The sequence below is a fragment of the Sceloporus occidentalis genome, unplaced genomic scaffold (genome assembly GCF_023333645.1).
Source record: "Sceloporus occidentalis isolate IW3139 unplaced genomic scaffold, rSceOcc1.0.p SCAF_7, whole genome shotgun sequence".
NCBI lineage: Eukaryota > Metazoa > Chordata > Lepidosauria > Squamata > Phrynosomatidae > Sceloporus > Sceloporus occidentalis.
Window position 1 is genome coordinate 33,542,160 of NW_028316987.1, and position 12,921 is coordinate 33,555,080.

The window sequence follows — 12,921 nt, forward strand, 5'->3', positions numbered from 1 at the left end:
CTTCCTGCAAATATCCTCCCAACCTGTATTCACAGTTGTTTTTGTCATTCATGTGCCAAAATGGGAAAAATAATCTGGCTGGGAATGAAGATATCTGGAGCAGGGCATTTCACAAGGGGAAGTTGCTGGGGAAAGTTAAGCACAAACTTTCCAACGTGCCCATTTTCCCCTGTAAGTACTGTTCTCCGTCCCCCAGGAGCATTTACAGCGCCCTGAAAAATGTGGGTTTGGGAACATACCTTTAGTAAGAAACGTAACACATTCTGACTTCAGAGTAGCATTTTAATGTCACAGCAACACTGTTATGAATGTTTGTTAAAAATATAATTACGGTATTTGATCCTGGCAATTGAGAGAGAGGCTGTCTTCTGACTTTGTATACTCTTGGATATCAGTGATACATTTCCCATAGTGTCATAGGCATTTCAATGTTCAGAGTTCTGCTTTCTGTTTTTGCTTTCCCATCCTCCACCAAAGTTATTTGGGGGGGGGGGGGGTGTGCACCTGTGCATTTAGATAATTGTTCTTGTACAGCTTTGTAATTTAGCAGCAATAACTAAGCATGCAGTATGGGAGGTAAATAGGTGCAGAAGCCTTGCAAAGATAAGAATAGAAGCAATTAAAATCTGCTTGAAATGTTGAAAACATACAGAAATACTTTATATATACTGTAAAGTACACAATGTGTGTGTGTGTGTCCTTACCTAGAGCATATTGTGTGGCGTATGTACTTCCCCCCATTACTAAATGATCCTCTTCAGGTGCAAACATGAATGCTGTATATCTAATTTTGTAGATGTCTTTGCATAATGAGACCACACCAGAGAAATCTGTTGTATATTTTCTAAAAGCAAAATGAGCCTGTTACACACAGATAGGAGTAAACACAGTATTTAGACAGATGAGAAACACCATTTTTTAAATCTCCTGGGAGTTTATTGTAGCTCCTTTGATGTGACTTAATTAGCCCACTCAAAATAAGCAGTGACTAACAGTGTAACAACTGGCTAATAGAAGGAACTACATAGTACATTTAGATTCTTAATCAGAATTTTAGCTTTCTTATTGCTTTATGGAAAACAGCTTTTAAAATGCTTTAAGACAATGATCTGAAAGTATCTCTCTCCCCCCCCCCCCGAACATTTCTCTAGCTTTAGCTTAAATGTCATTTCTGAGTAAAGGGGTATTAATTCATATACTTTAGTCAAAATGAGAAGCCAATGTTGAATTCTGTTACAGAAATCCAAATACAGGTTGAGTCTCCCTTATCTGAAATGCTTGGAAGCAGAAGTGTTTGGGCTTTTGCAATTTTTCTGATTTTAGAATATTTGCATATACATAATGTATTGTATCTGGCCTAATTTAAAATTGGACATGAGTGCGACAGATGGAAGCCAGGTACCACCATGCAAGTCAATTGAATAGACACCATTACAGATGGAAGCAAGAAGCATGGTTCTTGCTTCCATCTGTGGTGACTTCTATTCACATGGACAACTATACATCAGGATGACTTGTCCATATGATCTGTGAGGTGGCAACTTGCCACTTGCCTAGAATCATAGAATAGTAGAGTTGGAAGAGACCTCAAGGGCCATCATGTCCAACCCTCTGACTTGAAGGAACTCTCAATCAAAGCATCACTGACAGATGGCCATCTAGCTTCTGTTTAAAGACCTCCAAAGAAGGAGAGTCCACCACACTCTGAGAGAGTGTGTTCTACTGTTGAATACTGTAGTTCTTATTGTCAGGAAGTTCCTCCTAATGTTTAAGAAGAATCTCTTTTCCTGGAGCCAGCAGAAAACAAACTTACTCCATCCTCAACATGACAGTCCTTCAAATTTTTAAACAGGGCTGTCATAACACCTCTTAACTGTCTCTTCTCCAGGCTAAATATACCCAGCTCCCTAAGTCTGTCCTCATAGGCATGATTACAAGACCTTTCACCATTTTAGTTGCCCTCCTCTGGATATGCGCCAGCTTATCAACATCCTTTTTGAACTGTGGTGCCCAGAAATGGACACAGTATTCCAGCTGAAGCCTGACCAAAGCAGAATAGAAAAGTAGAATCCTATATGTGTCCATTTCATGCCAAAACCTGACGCCATCCCTGTTTTGTTTGCATTTTCCCTCTAAGAAATATGTCACTAAGTTTGACAATTTGACCTATGAATATGTGTGTGTGCGCATGTGTGCACTTGTGTACAAACATTTAAAAATATTAAATAGCAGTAATTGTGTAATTGAAGGGCATATTGATTGAGGGGCAGCGTGGTGTAATGGTTTGAATGTTGGACTAGGACACTGGGGGACCAGGATTCGAATTCCAGCTCGGCCATGGAAACCCACTGAGTGAACCTGGACAGGTCACACTCTCTCAGCCTCAGAGGATGGCAATGGCATACCACCTGTGGAGAAACCTTCCAAGAAAACCTTATGATAGAGTCACCTTGGGGTTTCCATAAGTCAAGAATGACTTGTGGGCATACAACAATAACAATAGCATTGGATTTGCCTTGTGACTTGTGGGAAAAAGTTGACAGAACTGTGACTTTTGAGAAAAGAAGACTTTGTACAGTCAAGGAAAAGTGATGGGATACTAAAGAGTTTGTACACACAAGTAGGATTTGTGAAGAAAGTTGATTCCTTGTTCCCACTGGTCCTTTCTGTTTCGATGAATTGGCCATAATGTCTTAGAAAATACACATTTAGATGCAGTTTAAACTAATGGAGGTCAGCAAGTCCAGAAGTGAGTAGCTGTGTAACCCACAGTTCACTGCACAGCAAACTTTTACCTACATGTTCTTTGCTGTTGGAGCCACCTGAGACATATACATTAAGTGGCCCCTTCCCTAACACTCACACATATCTATTCACTGTTGAAAATCATAGTGTTATGAAGAATTAAAATTTATTTAGTTCAGATGGCTTGGCAGTTTTCCTAGCATGGTGCACACAGTATATCTGAAATGAAACTTCAGAAAGGGACTGGCAGTCTATGTTTAGAAAGAATGGAAACTCAGAATGAAGGAAGGATGTTAAAGACACATTTATAATTGCAGTTAAACTTCTAATGGGCTGGATAATCTTTGGAGAAAAAAGCTTATGGAAAAAAACCAGATAGTCTTGAAAAAAAGATTTAAAGCTAGAAATTTAGGAAGCATTGTGGATGTGATCTGGAAGGGAGTTTGAATTGTTTGAAATACATTCTGCCCCTTGTCTACACTTATAAAATGAAAGAAGAAATACAACTAGAAATGTAATGCATTCAGTACAGATGACTGATAAACATTAGGGGTTACATTATCCAATAAAATATTGATGGCTTAGTTTGTGGGTCATTCTTCTAATTCACTTCAATTTCCATTCTTGTAGTCTTGGTATTTCTGTCTTCTTCCCATCCACTTTAAAAGGTCCAGGATTGTGAACTCCTGTGCTTGCAACTTACTTTTTAAATTTTTGTGGGAATATCAATAATACCTAATTATTTCAGTAGGAGACAGTTTGAGGATCAGGTCCACTGCCTGAATATCTTCCATTCTTTTCTTAGTACACATTTTCCCCATTTTCTTCTTTCATAACCACAACCATTTAAAAAGCTTCTGGGAATGAAAAGCAAAATACGCCCCCCTCGCTATGATCAAAGTATGAAAATAATAGATAGTGAAAGCATTATGTATGTGCAATCTAAAGAGGGCAACAACAAGAAAAGTATGAAAAACTACTGATAAGTTGAAAATCCATTACAAAGAAGAATATATGTCTATACATTTTAATATTGTTAGGTCAGATAATATAGACTAGCAGTAAAGCGCAAAATGTTTGTACAATGTTCAAGCACCACGTATAAAGAAAGTCCAATGTTTGCTATCTAGCCCACTGTGATAATTTTGATTTATATGCTCATGATGGGCTGGAAATCTGGTTTGTTAATGCCTTCCTGTGTCTGCATTGTGAAAGTGCTTACATTAAGAATAACTTCTTGCAAAGTAAACATTCTTGAGGTTAGAACAAAGAACCTCCCTGGAAACTTTCTTTCTTACAGTAAACTTTACAATTTGGTCCTGTGCATGATTATTGGGAATGTGAGCCTCATAGATTTCCACAGAATTTACCTTCCAATATGCTTGTAAAAGGCAGGAGGAAGTAAGCACTGTAGATTTCTTTAGAGGGTCTACAGGTACAGCAAGAGGAAAATTGCAGAGGTGGAGTAGGTTAAGTGAGTTCTTAGTGCAGCCAAAAATGTGTGATCAGGGTACATGAGAAGCCATACATACAGTGAATGTGGCCATGGTTCTCTTCCATCATTCAGAAGTGAAGTACCTGGCTTCCAAAACGTTAGACCCCTTCCTATACATAGGAAATCTCTTCCTTATTAGTTACCTATTCTATTAAACATTTTACCATTACATTTGGAGGCCAGGGGCGACATTAGCTCTAAATACTATTTTGCTGGGAGGGACTGTTATTCTGCCTTCATTTTGGTAATTTAATGATGGTGAGCTTCCTTAGTAAACCAAATCTAGAGTACTAGAATGCTTATCTTGTATCCAGACCTTGAACATAAAAGGCATTTTATACCAGCAATTGTTCATTTAATGAGCAATTGCTGAGTGCAGGCCGGTTAAGGGATTGAGCTATATGCACCATTATTGCGAGAAGTATTCCGAAATACCAGAAATAGGACGTAAGCTCTGATCAGGGAGACTGTGAGCACAATTACCTTCTTTTCAAATCCTTCTGTGACACTGCGGGAGGAAAAAGGACTTTGAAACTTGAAAGGCGAGAGCTTGCTTTCAACCTCAAAAGCTAGGAGGAAAGGGCTCTGAAATTTGCTCAGTATTCCCAATTCACCATTAGCCTGTTTCTTCCTTTAGCCTCAAGGCATTCTCCGCTTTTTGAAAAGATGTTAAGAAATTCAGTCACAATAGAGAGCCTAGTTTTGAACATGTTTCACTCGGTCCATTGAGGTCTGGTCTTCAGCCTTTGTGTGGGGTGAATTGAGCTGAGCAGCTAGCTGGTTGGGGAGAGGTGAATGAGCAGTCTCTACGCAAGTCACCAATTCTGGCAAAAGAAAAGATTACCCTTTGCTTAAAAAGAAGAAGAAGGAGAAATTTACAATATGCATTCCTGTACAAGCCTGCCAGTGGCAATCTGCGGAGCAGAGCTTGGGCTTAAGTCAATATGGAGCACTTTGGTTTATAGTAACTCTTGTTAAGTTTGCCTTGTAATTGAAGATGCTGTTGACCTTGCTCGAAGACCATTTGTAAAACCGTTTATTTAGCATAAACTGAAATAATAAACCCTCCTTCTCTTAGGGCCGATTGTGATAGGGTGACATTAGTTTGATTTAATGATTAGCAGCCTGACCCCTCAGCTTGAGAGAGCGGCTTGAATAGGGAGAGTTCACTACCAAGCGCACAGGAAGAATACTAATGAGCTTGTTAAATTTAGCATGGCACCAACCAATTTTAATTCCTCTAATAGGAGAAGCACTGCCTCTGAGAGAGAGGGAGGGATTCAGAGAGAGAAGAGAGACTGAGGCAAGGAGGGAGAAAAAGAGGGAGAAAGTGAGAGACAGTTAGAGAGGAATGCCCCCACATCAGTAGCTAGAGAATTTCACTCAAGACAAGAGCTTCCAGAGAGCAAGACAAGATCCATCCGATTGAGTTGTGAGTACCTTGTCTGTTTTTTTTTAAATAAACACACAAGTAACATATCCTCCTTAACTGCCTGCAAGACCTTAACTTTAATAAAGGTAAAGCCCTGCACGCTAAGATTTCTTTGGATGGGCTTTTCCGTAGAACCTGAGCTTGAGAATGGTATTGTGGAAACATTCCTAACTGAACTCCGAACTTTTTTTGTTCAATGGTTTTTGGAAATCAGGAAGGTTTAATCTTTAAAACTGAGTGTTTGGAGGGAAAAGTTCATTGGAGGAATTAAGTTTCACACATGAACATGGTGCTTATGTGGATGTAACTCCGTCTTAAGTGGAGTAAACTAAATGAATAGCTGTGGAACTATATTTGGGTGGATAAAGAACTCTGGTGATTAGATACTCTGCAAGTAAAAATCTTCTGAAATTAATTTTGTCTGCATGATTTTTTTTAGCTCACATACATTTCATACCTTACTGGGAATAATGTAGACCGTCTGTATATTGGCGTACGTCCATGTTTAATCCCTAAGAAGATAGTTCAAATTATCAGGAAGTAACACTCTTTAACTCTCTATGTTCAACGTGTGTGTGTGTGTGTGTGTAGAGAATCGTTTGCACATGCTCAAAGACACTCTTCTTTCCATTCAGACGGCAAAAAATGTTCTTCAGATGTGTGATATGGGATCTATGATCCATGGTATTAAATACAGCTGCCAAGATTGTGTCCTGTGTTAGCGTAACCCCTGCGAATTGAGAGAGAGTACATGTGGAATGATGGAATTAGTATATGTATGTATTCCACTCACTATTCTTTCATTTACCATAAAGCTGGAGAAATAAGATTATAAAGCATCAGGCAGTTAACTGACATAAAACAACGAAATGTATGCTAATCCAGCTCTGACTTTCAGGTGCCACGTGGCCTACTGCAACAACCTCTTTATGAGGGTGGTGATAGGCTTTTGATGGCAAAGTAGGTGACATCTTAAAACCAGGGCAAGCTGTAACAGTTTCACATTTTTGGCTTGTAAGGCGGGATTGGCAGATGTTGCTGGAGAAGTGGCTTGTTTGCTTACATTTTTGCTATAGACCTCCACTTGTTGCCATGGTGGACAGTGTGTTTCTGTCAATAATTTGGCCTGGCGCAGCTTGTCTGCACTGACTCTTAAATTTTATTGAACAGTTCAACTGAAACAGAACAAGATTAGACAGTTTTCACCTTTTGGCTCACTGAAGTGGTTTTACTGCTGTTATAAGAGCTGGCGGAATTACTGCAAGAAAAGTTTTTCCGCTCCCTGTATAGAATGTGTGATTTTAAACCACTTGGCTATTTGTATTCTGGAGTGCCTGCACTGTCAGGTTTTTCATCTGCCCTCTTTAAAAAAGAAACACTGAAGTGCAGGGTGTGAAGTAAACTCGTAACAAATGGCTTATCCATTGGAATGTCTCATTAGTACAAAAATGCCATTGTACACAAAAAAAGGGGAAAGGAAAGGGGTTGCTTTTGGCTGGCAACTGTCTGTGCTTCACCAATAAGTGGTGTTACTTTCATGTGAGAGAAGTATATTATTGGCAGAGGTGCTCCTCCTTCCTTTGTATTCTGTGCATATTTTTTGTAAAAATCAATTATACAGTATTTTGCTTTGCTTTAAAACATTTTAAAGGTTTCAAGCTTCATGCAGACTATACTTCTACAAAACAATCCTTTGGTTACATAATTAAGAGTCTCACTATATTTATGTTTGGAGGGACAGAGCAAAAAATATTGCTCAGACACTTGTTGCCATCTGGCATTTTGTGCTGGCACATTTTAATATAGTGTAAACTTTTAATACATCCTTAAACCAGGCTAAACCAAATTACTTGAAAATAAATTTTACTTTCAAAAACTTAACTGAAACTTCTTTGGAATTGAACTGATTGGTGGAATATACTTTAGAGTTAGTGTTAGATCACAGCTTGTCAAGTAGAATGAAATCAGTGCCAAACTAAGATCCAGTAAATTACATTGTTAAGCAAGTACTGTAGCTCTTACATGTTATATCTAAAAAAACAGGTATTTTTAGCATTTGAAAATTAAACTCACTGATCATTACTCTTAATACAATATTGAGCCCAAACTTGTCTGATTAAATGCTCTAGGAATATGCTGAATATCATATGTATAGACCCCTTTCTTCAAGATGTAGAGAATAACTTGGTACCCTAGGAGAGAATATAATTTAAAAAATATAACTGGAGAGAAAAAGTAAACTTGTTAGCTATTTTGTTTCTTCAGGTAAGCCTTTTAGATATATGATTATAATTGTACATTTTACAATACTATTTTAATTGCAAAGTAATTTATAATATGCAGTTAAGACCATGTAATAGTTCCTTTGTTTCTAAAACCAAGAGAAAAAAACCCTAAATTATATTTTTACTAGGTTTCTAAAGTGTTAGAAACTTAAGAGTTCTGAGAACTATGTATTGAAGGAGAACCAAGCCTAATGTTTTTTCAGTCTATTTCCATAATTGTAATGGAATTTTTAAAAAGCTTGCACTTGTGTTTATAATACTAAGGTCACAACCATTTCAAGGTCCATGATAATATTTGATGGATATATGTTTAGTCTTTTTGTTGGTTTTAATTACTCCTGCACAGGGGAAATTTTGAATAAATCTAATGGCTTGTGTAATAACACTGAAATAAAAGCAGAATTAGTCCCATGTAAAAATCAATCAGACAAGGTAAAAGACAGAAAATGTCAAGTTTTGCTCTTGTCCCTGTTTTTTCATTAGTGTTATTAAGATTTGTAATTAATGTGCACAAATGGCTCATATTTTCTCCCACTATCAAAAGTTTTTTTAAAAGATACAAATTGCATTTTCTGCACCTTACATTTCATGCTTAAATGTCTTTGGGCATTTAGTTTAGTTTCATCAATATTGCTGAACCATTTTTCTTGTTAATAAGTTTTCTTCAATCTTCTAAAACAAGACATTACTTTTGTTAAGGGTTGCCATTACAGGTAACTTTTAAATAACCTATAGGCCACTTTAGGTTACTCCTTCACATTTATTTTATTTTTTTAAAAAGACAACTAGGACCTTTTCCATCTTGCACAGCAGAAATCATTCTGAGAAGTGTCATGTACACTGATGGCACTATATAAATAAATGACAACAACAGTAATACAAACAACAGAGCATTCATTTATCTGGGAAGTGCAGCCAATCACAGCTTTCTGGTGAGTGTATGATTTGACAGATGTTTTACATTTTAGGCATGTAATTCCAACCAGTTAGGCACATTTCCAAAAATATAATTTATTAACTGCTCCTTCTTAAAAGAACAAGCCCAGGAATTGTTTTAAAATATACATAGTCATATTTGATGAAATCAGCAAGACACTTTAAAAGGCAGTTTTTGCATCAGATGCTTTCATTAGTCCGGACAATATTCTACAGAGATTTAGGGATGATGCCTAACTGCCTGTTTCTTCAAGTATTTTGATGAGATGTAGTACAGGAGGAAGGGAAACAAAACTGCAATTGGAGTTCAGAAACAGACTGCTCTTTTTCTGATGGGGGAGTAATGTTGGCTTCATAGGCTTCTCTATTTAAATGTTTGCATGCTTCCAATATGCTACTTCCTCATTGGGCTTCAGCTAGGATGCTTCCCCACTCCTGCATGGTTTGCAACCATTCTCCAGTGAATTTGGTGGACAATGCTGATGACAAACCTTTTGGAAACTATAGCTGCTAAGTTGGGTACCTGATTTGATCACACAAGATATGGTATTTATATTTGAAATGGTTGTCTGTCCAACACATAATGTCACAAGACAATTTAGGAACAGATTAGGTGAGAGACTACAGTGTTTACTGCATTCATCTTATTCGTACATAAAATGCAAGTGTCTCAGAGATTCTTTATTGATGTGGTTTTGATCTCTATACTATCAGCAGGAGCAAATAAGATTTAAAGCTTTATTATCCAAGTTAAAAGGGCTCTTCTTTTTTTAAAAAAAAATCCCCCTCATTTGTGTATCACAAATTTCTTGAATGATTGAAAAATTATTAAGATAGTTATGATTTTTACATTCCAAATTAGCAAATGTTCTTCTGTTGAAGAATAATTTTTAAAAAGAAGTTCAAATGAACTTCTGGCTGAGATACATGAACTTTAGACATTGTATTAATATTATATAATATGAAAAGATTCTAATAAACAAGCCAACTGCTCTGACATTAAGTTTATGTAATTCCTGTGAAATATATCATACTTCTCAAAATCTGGATAGTTGCTCCTTTCCTTCCTTGAGACAATTTGTCCTTCCTTTGCATTATCTTAACACAATATTGAAGAGTCTTTTCAGTGTGTCATAGTACAGTGGTTAAAGTTTTAAAAGTTAAAATGTTAAGCAGAACTGGGCATTCAGATAATGTGTGTTCTTCATACTAGGTGTGCATGCCCACAGGATAATAGTAACATTTTTAAATGGTTAGTTGTGGTTTTTATATTTTTCTGCACCCATATAGTACAACAGGTGGCTTCACATATACTTAGCATAAGTACAGCAAGCTCCAGATTTATTAAGCACCCCTCATTCACTAATGTTAATAACTAACATCTTCCTTTAATATCAATAAGATTTCTTTTTCCAGCAGTGTATCCCTGGGGGTACAGAATAGTGTGTTGGCCAGTACAAAGCACCACTGGGTGGCTAGGCTTGATTTAGTTTCTTCTAGCAGGGTTCATCTTCTGCGATTTGTGACAAATTGTTTTTTTCCTCTCAGTCAAGCAACCAAAACGTCTTAGCCTTCTTGTCCCTGTGGAAAGAAATAGCAAGCTTTTGTCCATTCCTGTACGATTAATGGTCTCTCTGGTAAATGCACCAGTGAATGGGGTGATGATGATCTACTGCACAGCAGCCACTCACACTGAATGGCTTAGGTTCTTCGCTCCCCCTTTAACTTGTTTCTAGGAACATCTTTCATAACCACACATGTACCTGCTCCTTTAAACTTGCCTTATGCTTTAAGACAGAGAAAACTTTGAAAGAAAACTTTGATTATTTGCTACAACTGAGTTAAAAGTTTCTTTTCCTCCCCTCCCCCCTCCCAAATCTCTCTCTCTCTCTCCCCTCTCTTTTTCCTCCCTAGAGGATGAAAGTCCTGGACAGACCTATCACAGAGAGAGAAGAAACGCAATCACAATGCAACCACAGGGTGGGCAAGGCCTCAGTAAAATCAGCGAAGAGCCTTCGACATCTAGCGAGGAAAGGGCCTCATTAATCAAGAAGGAGATCCATGGATCTATATCTCACCTTCCTGAGCCATCATTACCTTACCGTGGGACAGTCTTTGCCATGGATCCCAGAAATGGTTATATGGATCCTCCTTACCGTAAGTATTTAATACAAGTTGATTTTTTGAAGTTAGAAGGGTCTGCCAGCTGTCATTATATTTTAATATTACTTTTAGAAGGGCTTTATTTCTATAACAAGGTTTTAAAATCTTATCCTGTGGGAATGGGCAGAGACGGGTGTGTGTGAAAAGAAGTACACTGTTACATCATGCCATTAAAATTGACAAAAGACACAGCCCCCATAAAGTTCTTTTGAATAAATCCCATTGTAAAGAGTGGAGTTTTGCCCACTATTCTGTTGAGCAATTCTTGCAAATTCCCATGAGTCTGACTGGAGGAGTGCCACACTGCCTCTACAAAGAAGAGTATGCTAACTGTTGCTAGTTGTAATTTATTACAAATGCAGTAGCAGCTTTGGGTTGGGAGGGAGGGAATGGGATGGGATGGGACAGATTTTATGTAAAGGAACAGTCTGATTAGTTCTTCTCTCACAACATTCGAAAAGTATTCTTTGTATAGAATGTTTTCCTTAAACAATATTTTCCCCAAAGGCTGAAATATAAGTGAAAAGGCATGATTGTCAGGATTGGACTGTAGTAACGATATACAGCAAGAGTGGAAAGTACATGAATAGGTTTTAATTTTGGAAATCTTGATCAGAAGTTAATAAAGAGTAAAGATAGTGATACAGATGTGCAAAATAATTCCTTCACTGGCAATGGAGGTGGTTTAAAGCAATTTTTCCCATGTGATTCAGATTTAAAAAAGGGGAAATTATTTAGCTGTGTAGTAATGAAGCACATCTTGAGGTGTCAGTATGAGCCTTTTGATTATAGATTTATCATCTAGTGGGGCTTGTGCTTGTGCTTTTAGCCTTTCAGTCTCTGATGCCAGGTGACAGAGTGAGACCCCTGATGAAGGGCCAGTCTGGGTCTTGTGTCTCCCTCATTTTTCCTCTCACTGTTCCCTCCCGAATTCATTCAGAAACGTTAGTATTTGGAGGCAAAAGGTCATTAGCCAGATGACTGATTAGTGAGGACAGCTGATTAGTACTTTTTTTTTGGTAAAGAAAGTGGTAGGGATAAAAGCTAATTTTATCCCTTCATTAGTTGGGTTAGCAGCAAAGGAGAATGTTCACTCATCAGGGTGCAGATCAAAGTGTGTCTTACGCAGAAACGTTAAATTTCACTCGAACAGAAAAGAGTCTTTTAAAAATGAAAGCTGATAGTAAAAGTTTGTATCTTCTACTCACAAATGTAGATAGAGTAAGAAGAAGGACATTAGCTTACATTGCTACGGAGGTTTTCACATGCTAACTCTTGACTATGCTCTGAGCCCCCATGAGATTTGGGCACAAACCAAAACAATTGTCATCATGCTAGTGATTGTCTGTGTGCTCTTCTGCAGATCTCCCAAAATAAGCCTCTTCAAATCCTTTAACTTTGCTAGTTTATAATCATAATCTGCAGTCCTCAGCCTGTTATGCAAGTAGCATTAATTTCATGTCATTGAACTAAAATGAACTAAATTGAAGTTACTTCTAAGAAAGTGTGGCAATGACAAAAATTCACCCAAGAGTGTACTACAATTCTAAAACAGGTAAATCCCAGTCTGTTCATTATTACAGATTCTGTGAAACCTTTCCAGCTTTTCGGAGCCTAACTACTTCCATTATTTTCAGTGAGACTCTTACCCGGGGATTGTGTCCAACATTATGCATGTCTAAATGTGATTGCAGAACCTTGTAGAAATTATTTCCTCAAAATATAGCAGTTTTCTGAATAGCAATAAAATACAGATATAATTTAAACTTACTGAAGACATGACATGTGCTGCTTTGACTCCTTCACTTGTTGCTGCTTTTTCTCCCAAATCTGTTCCCTGTGTTGCAGGCATCAGTCGACAGATA

The 12,921-nt window shown here is 37.5% G+C and overlaps 1 protein-coding gene across 1 annotated transcript in view; it reads left to right on the top strand.

Annotated features, from left to right (window-relative positions):
• Positions 1-12,921, top strand: part of GLI3 (GLI family zinc finger 3) — a 282,260-nt gene that overhangs the window by 80,906 nt on the left and 188,433 nt on the right. The window contains exon 3 of the mRNA XM_089532565.1: positions 10,808-11,050. Coding sequence (XP_089388691.1) covers positions 10,808-11,050 — 243 coding nt within the window. The remainder of the gene's footprint in view (positions 1-10,807; positions 11,051-12,921) is intronic.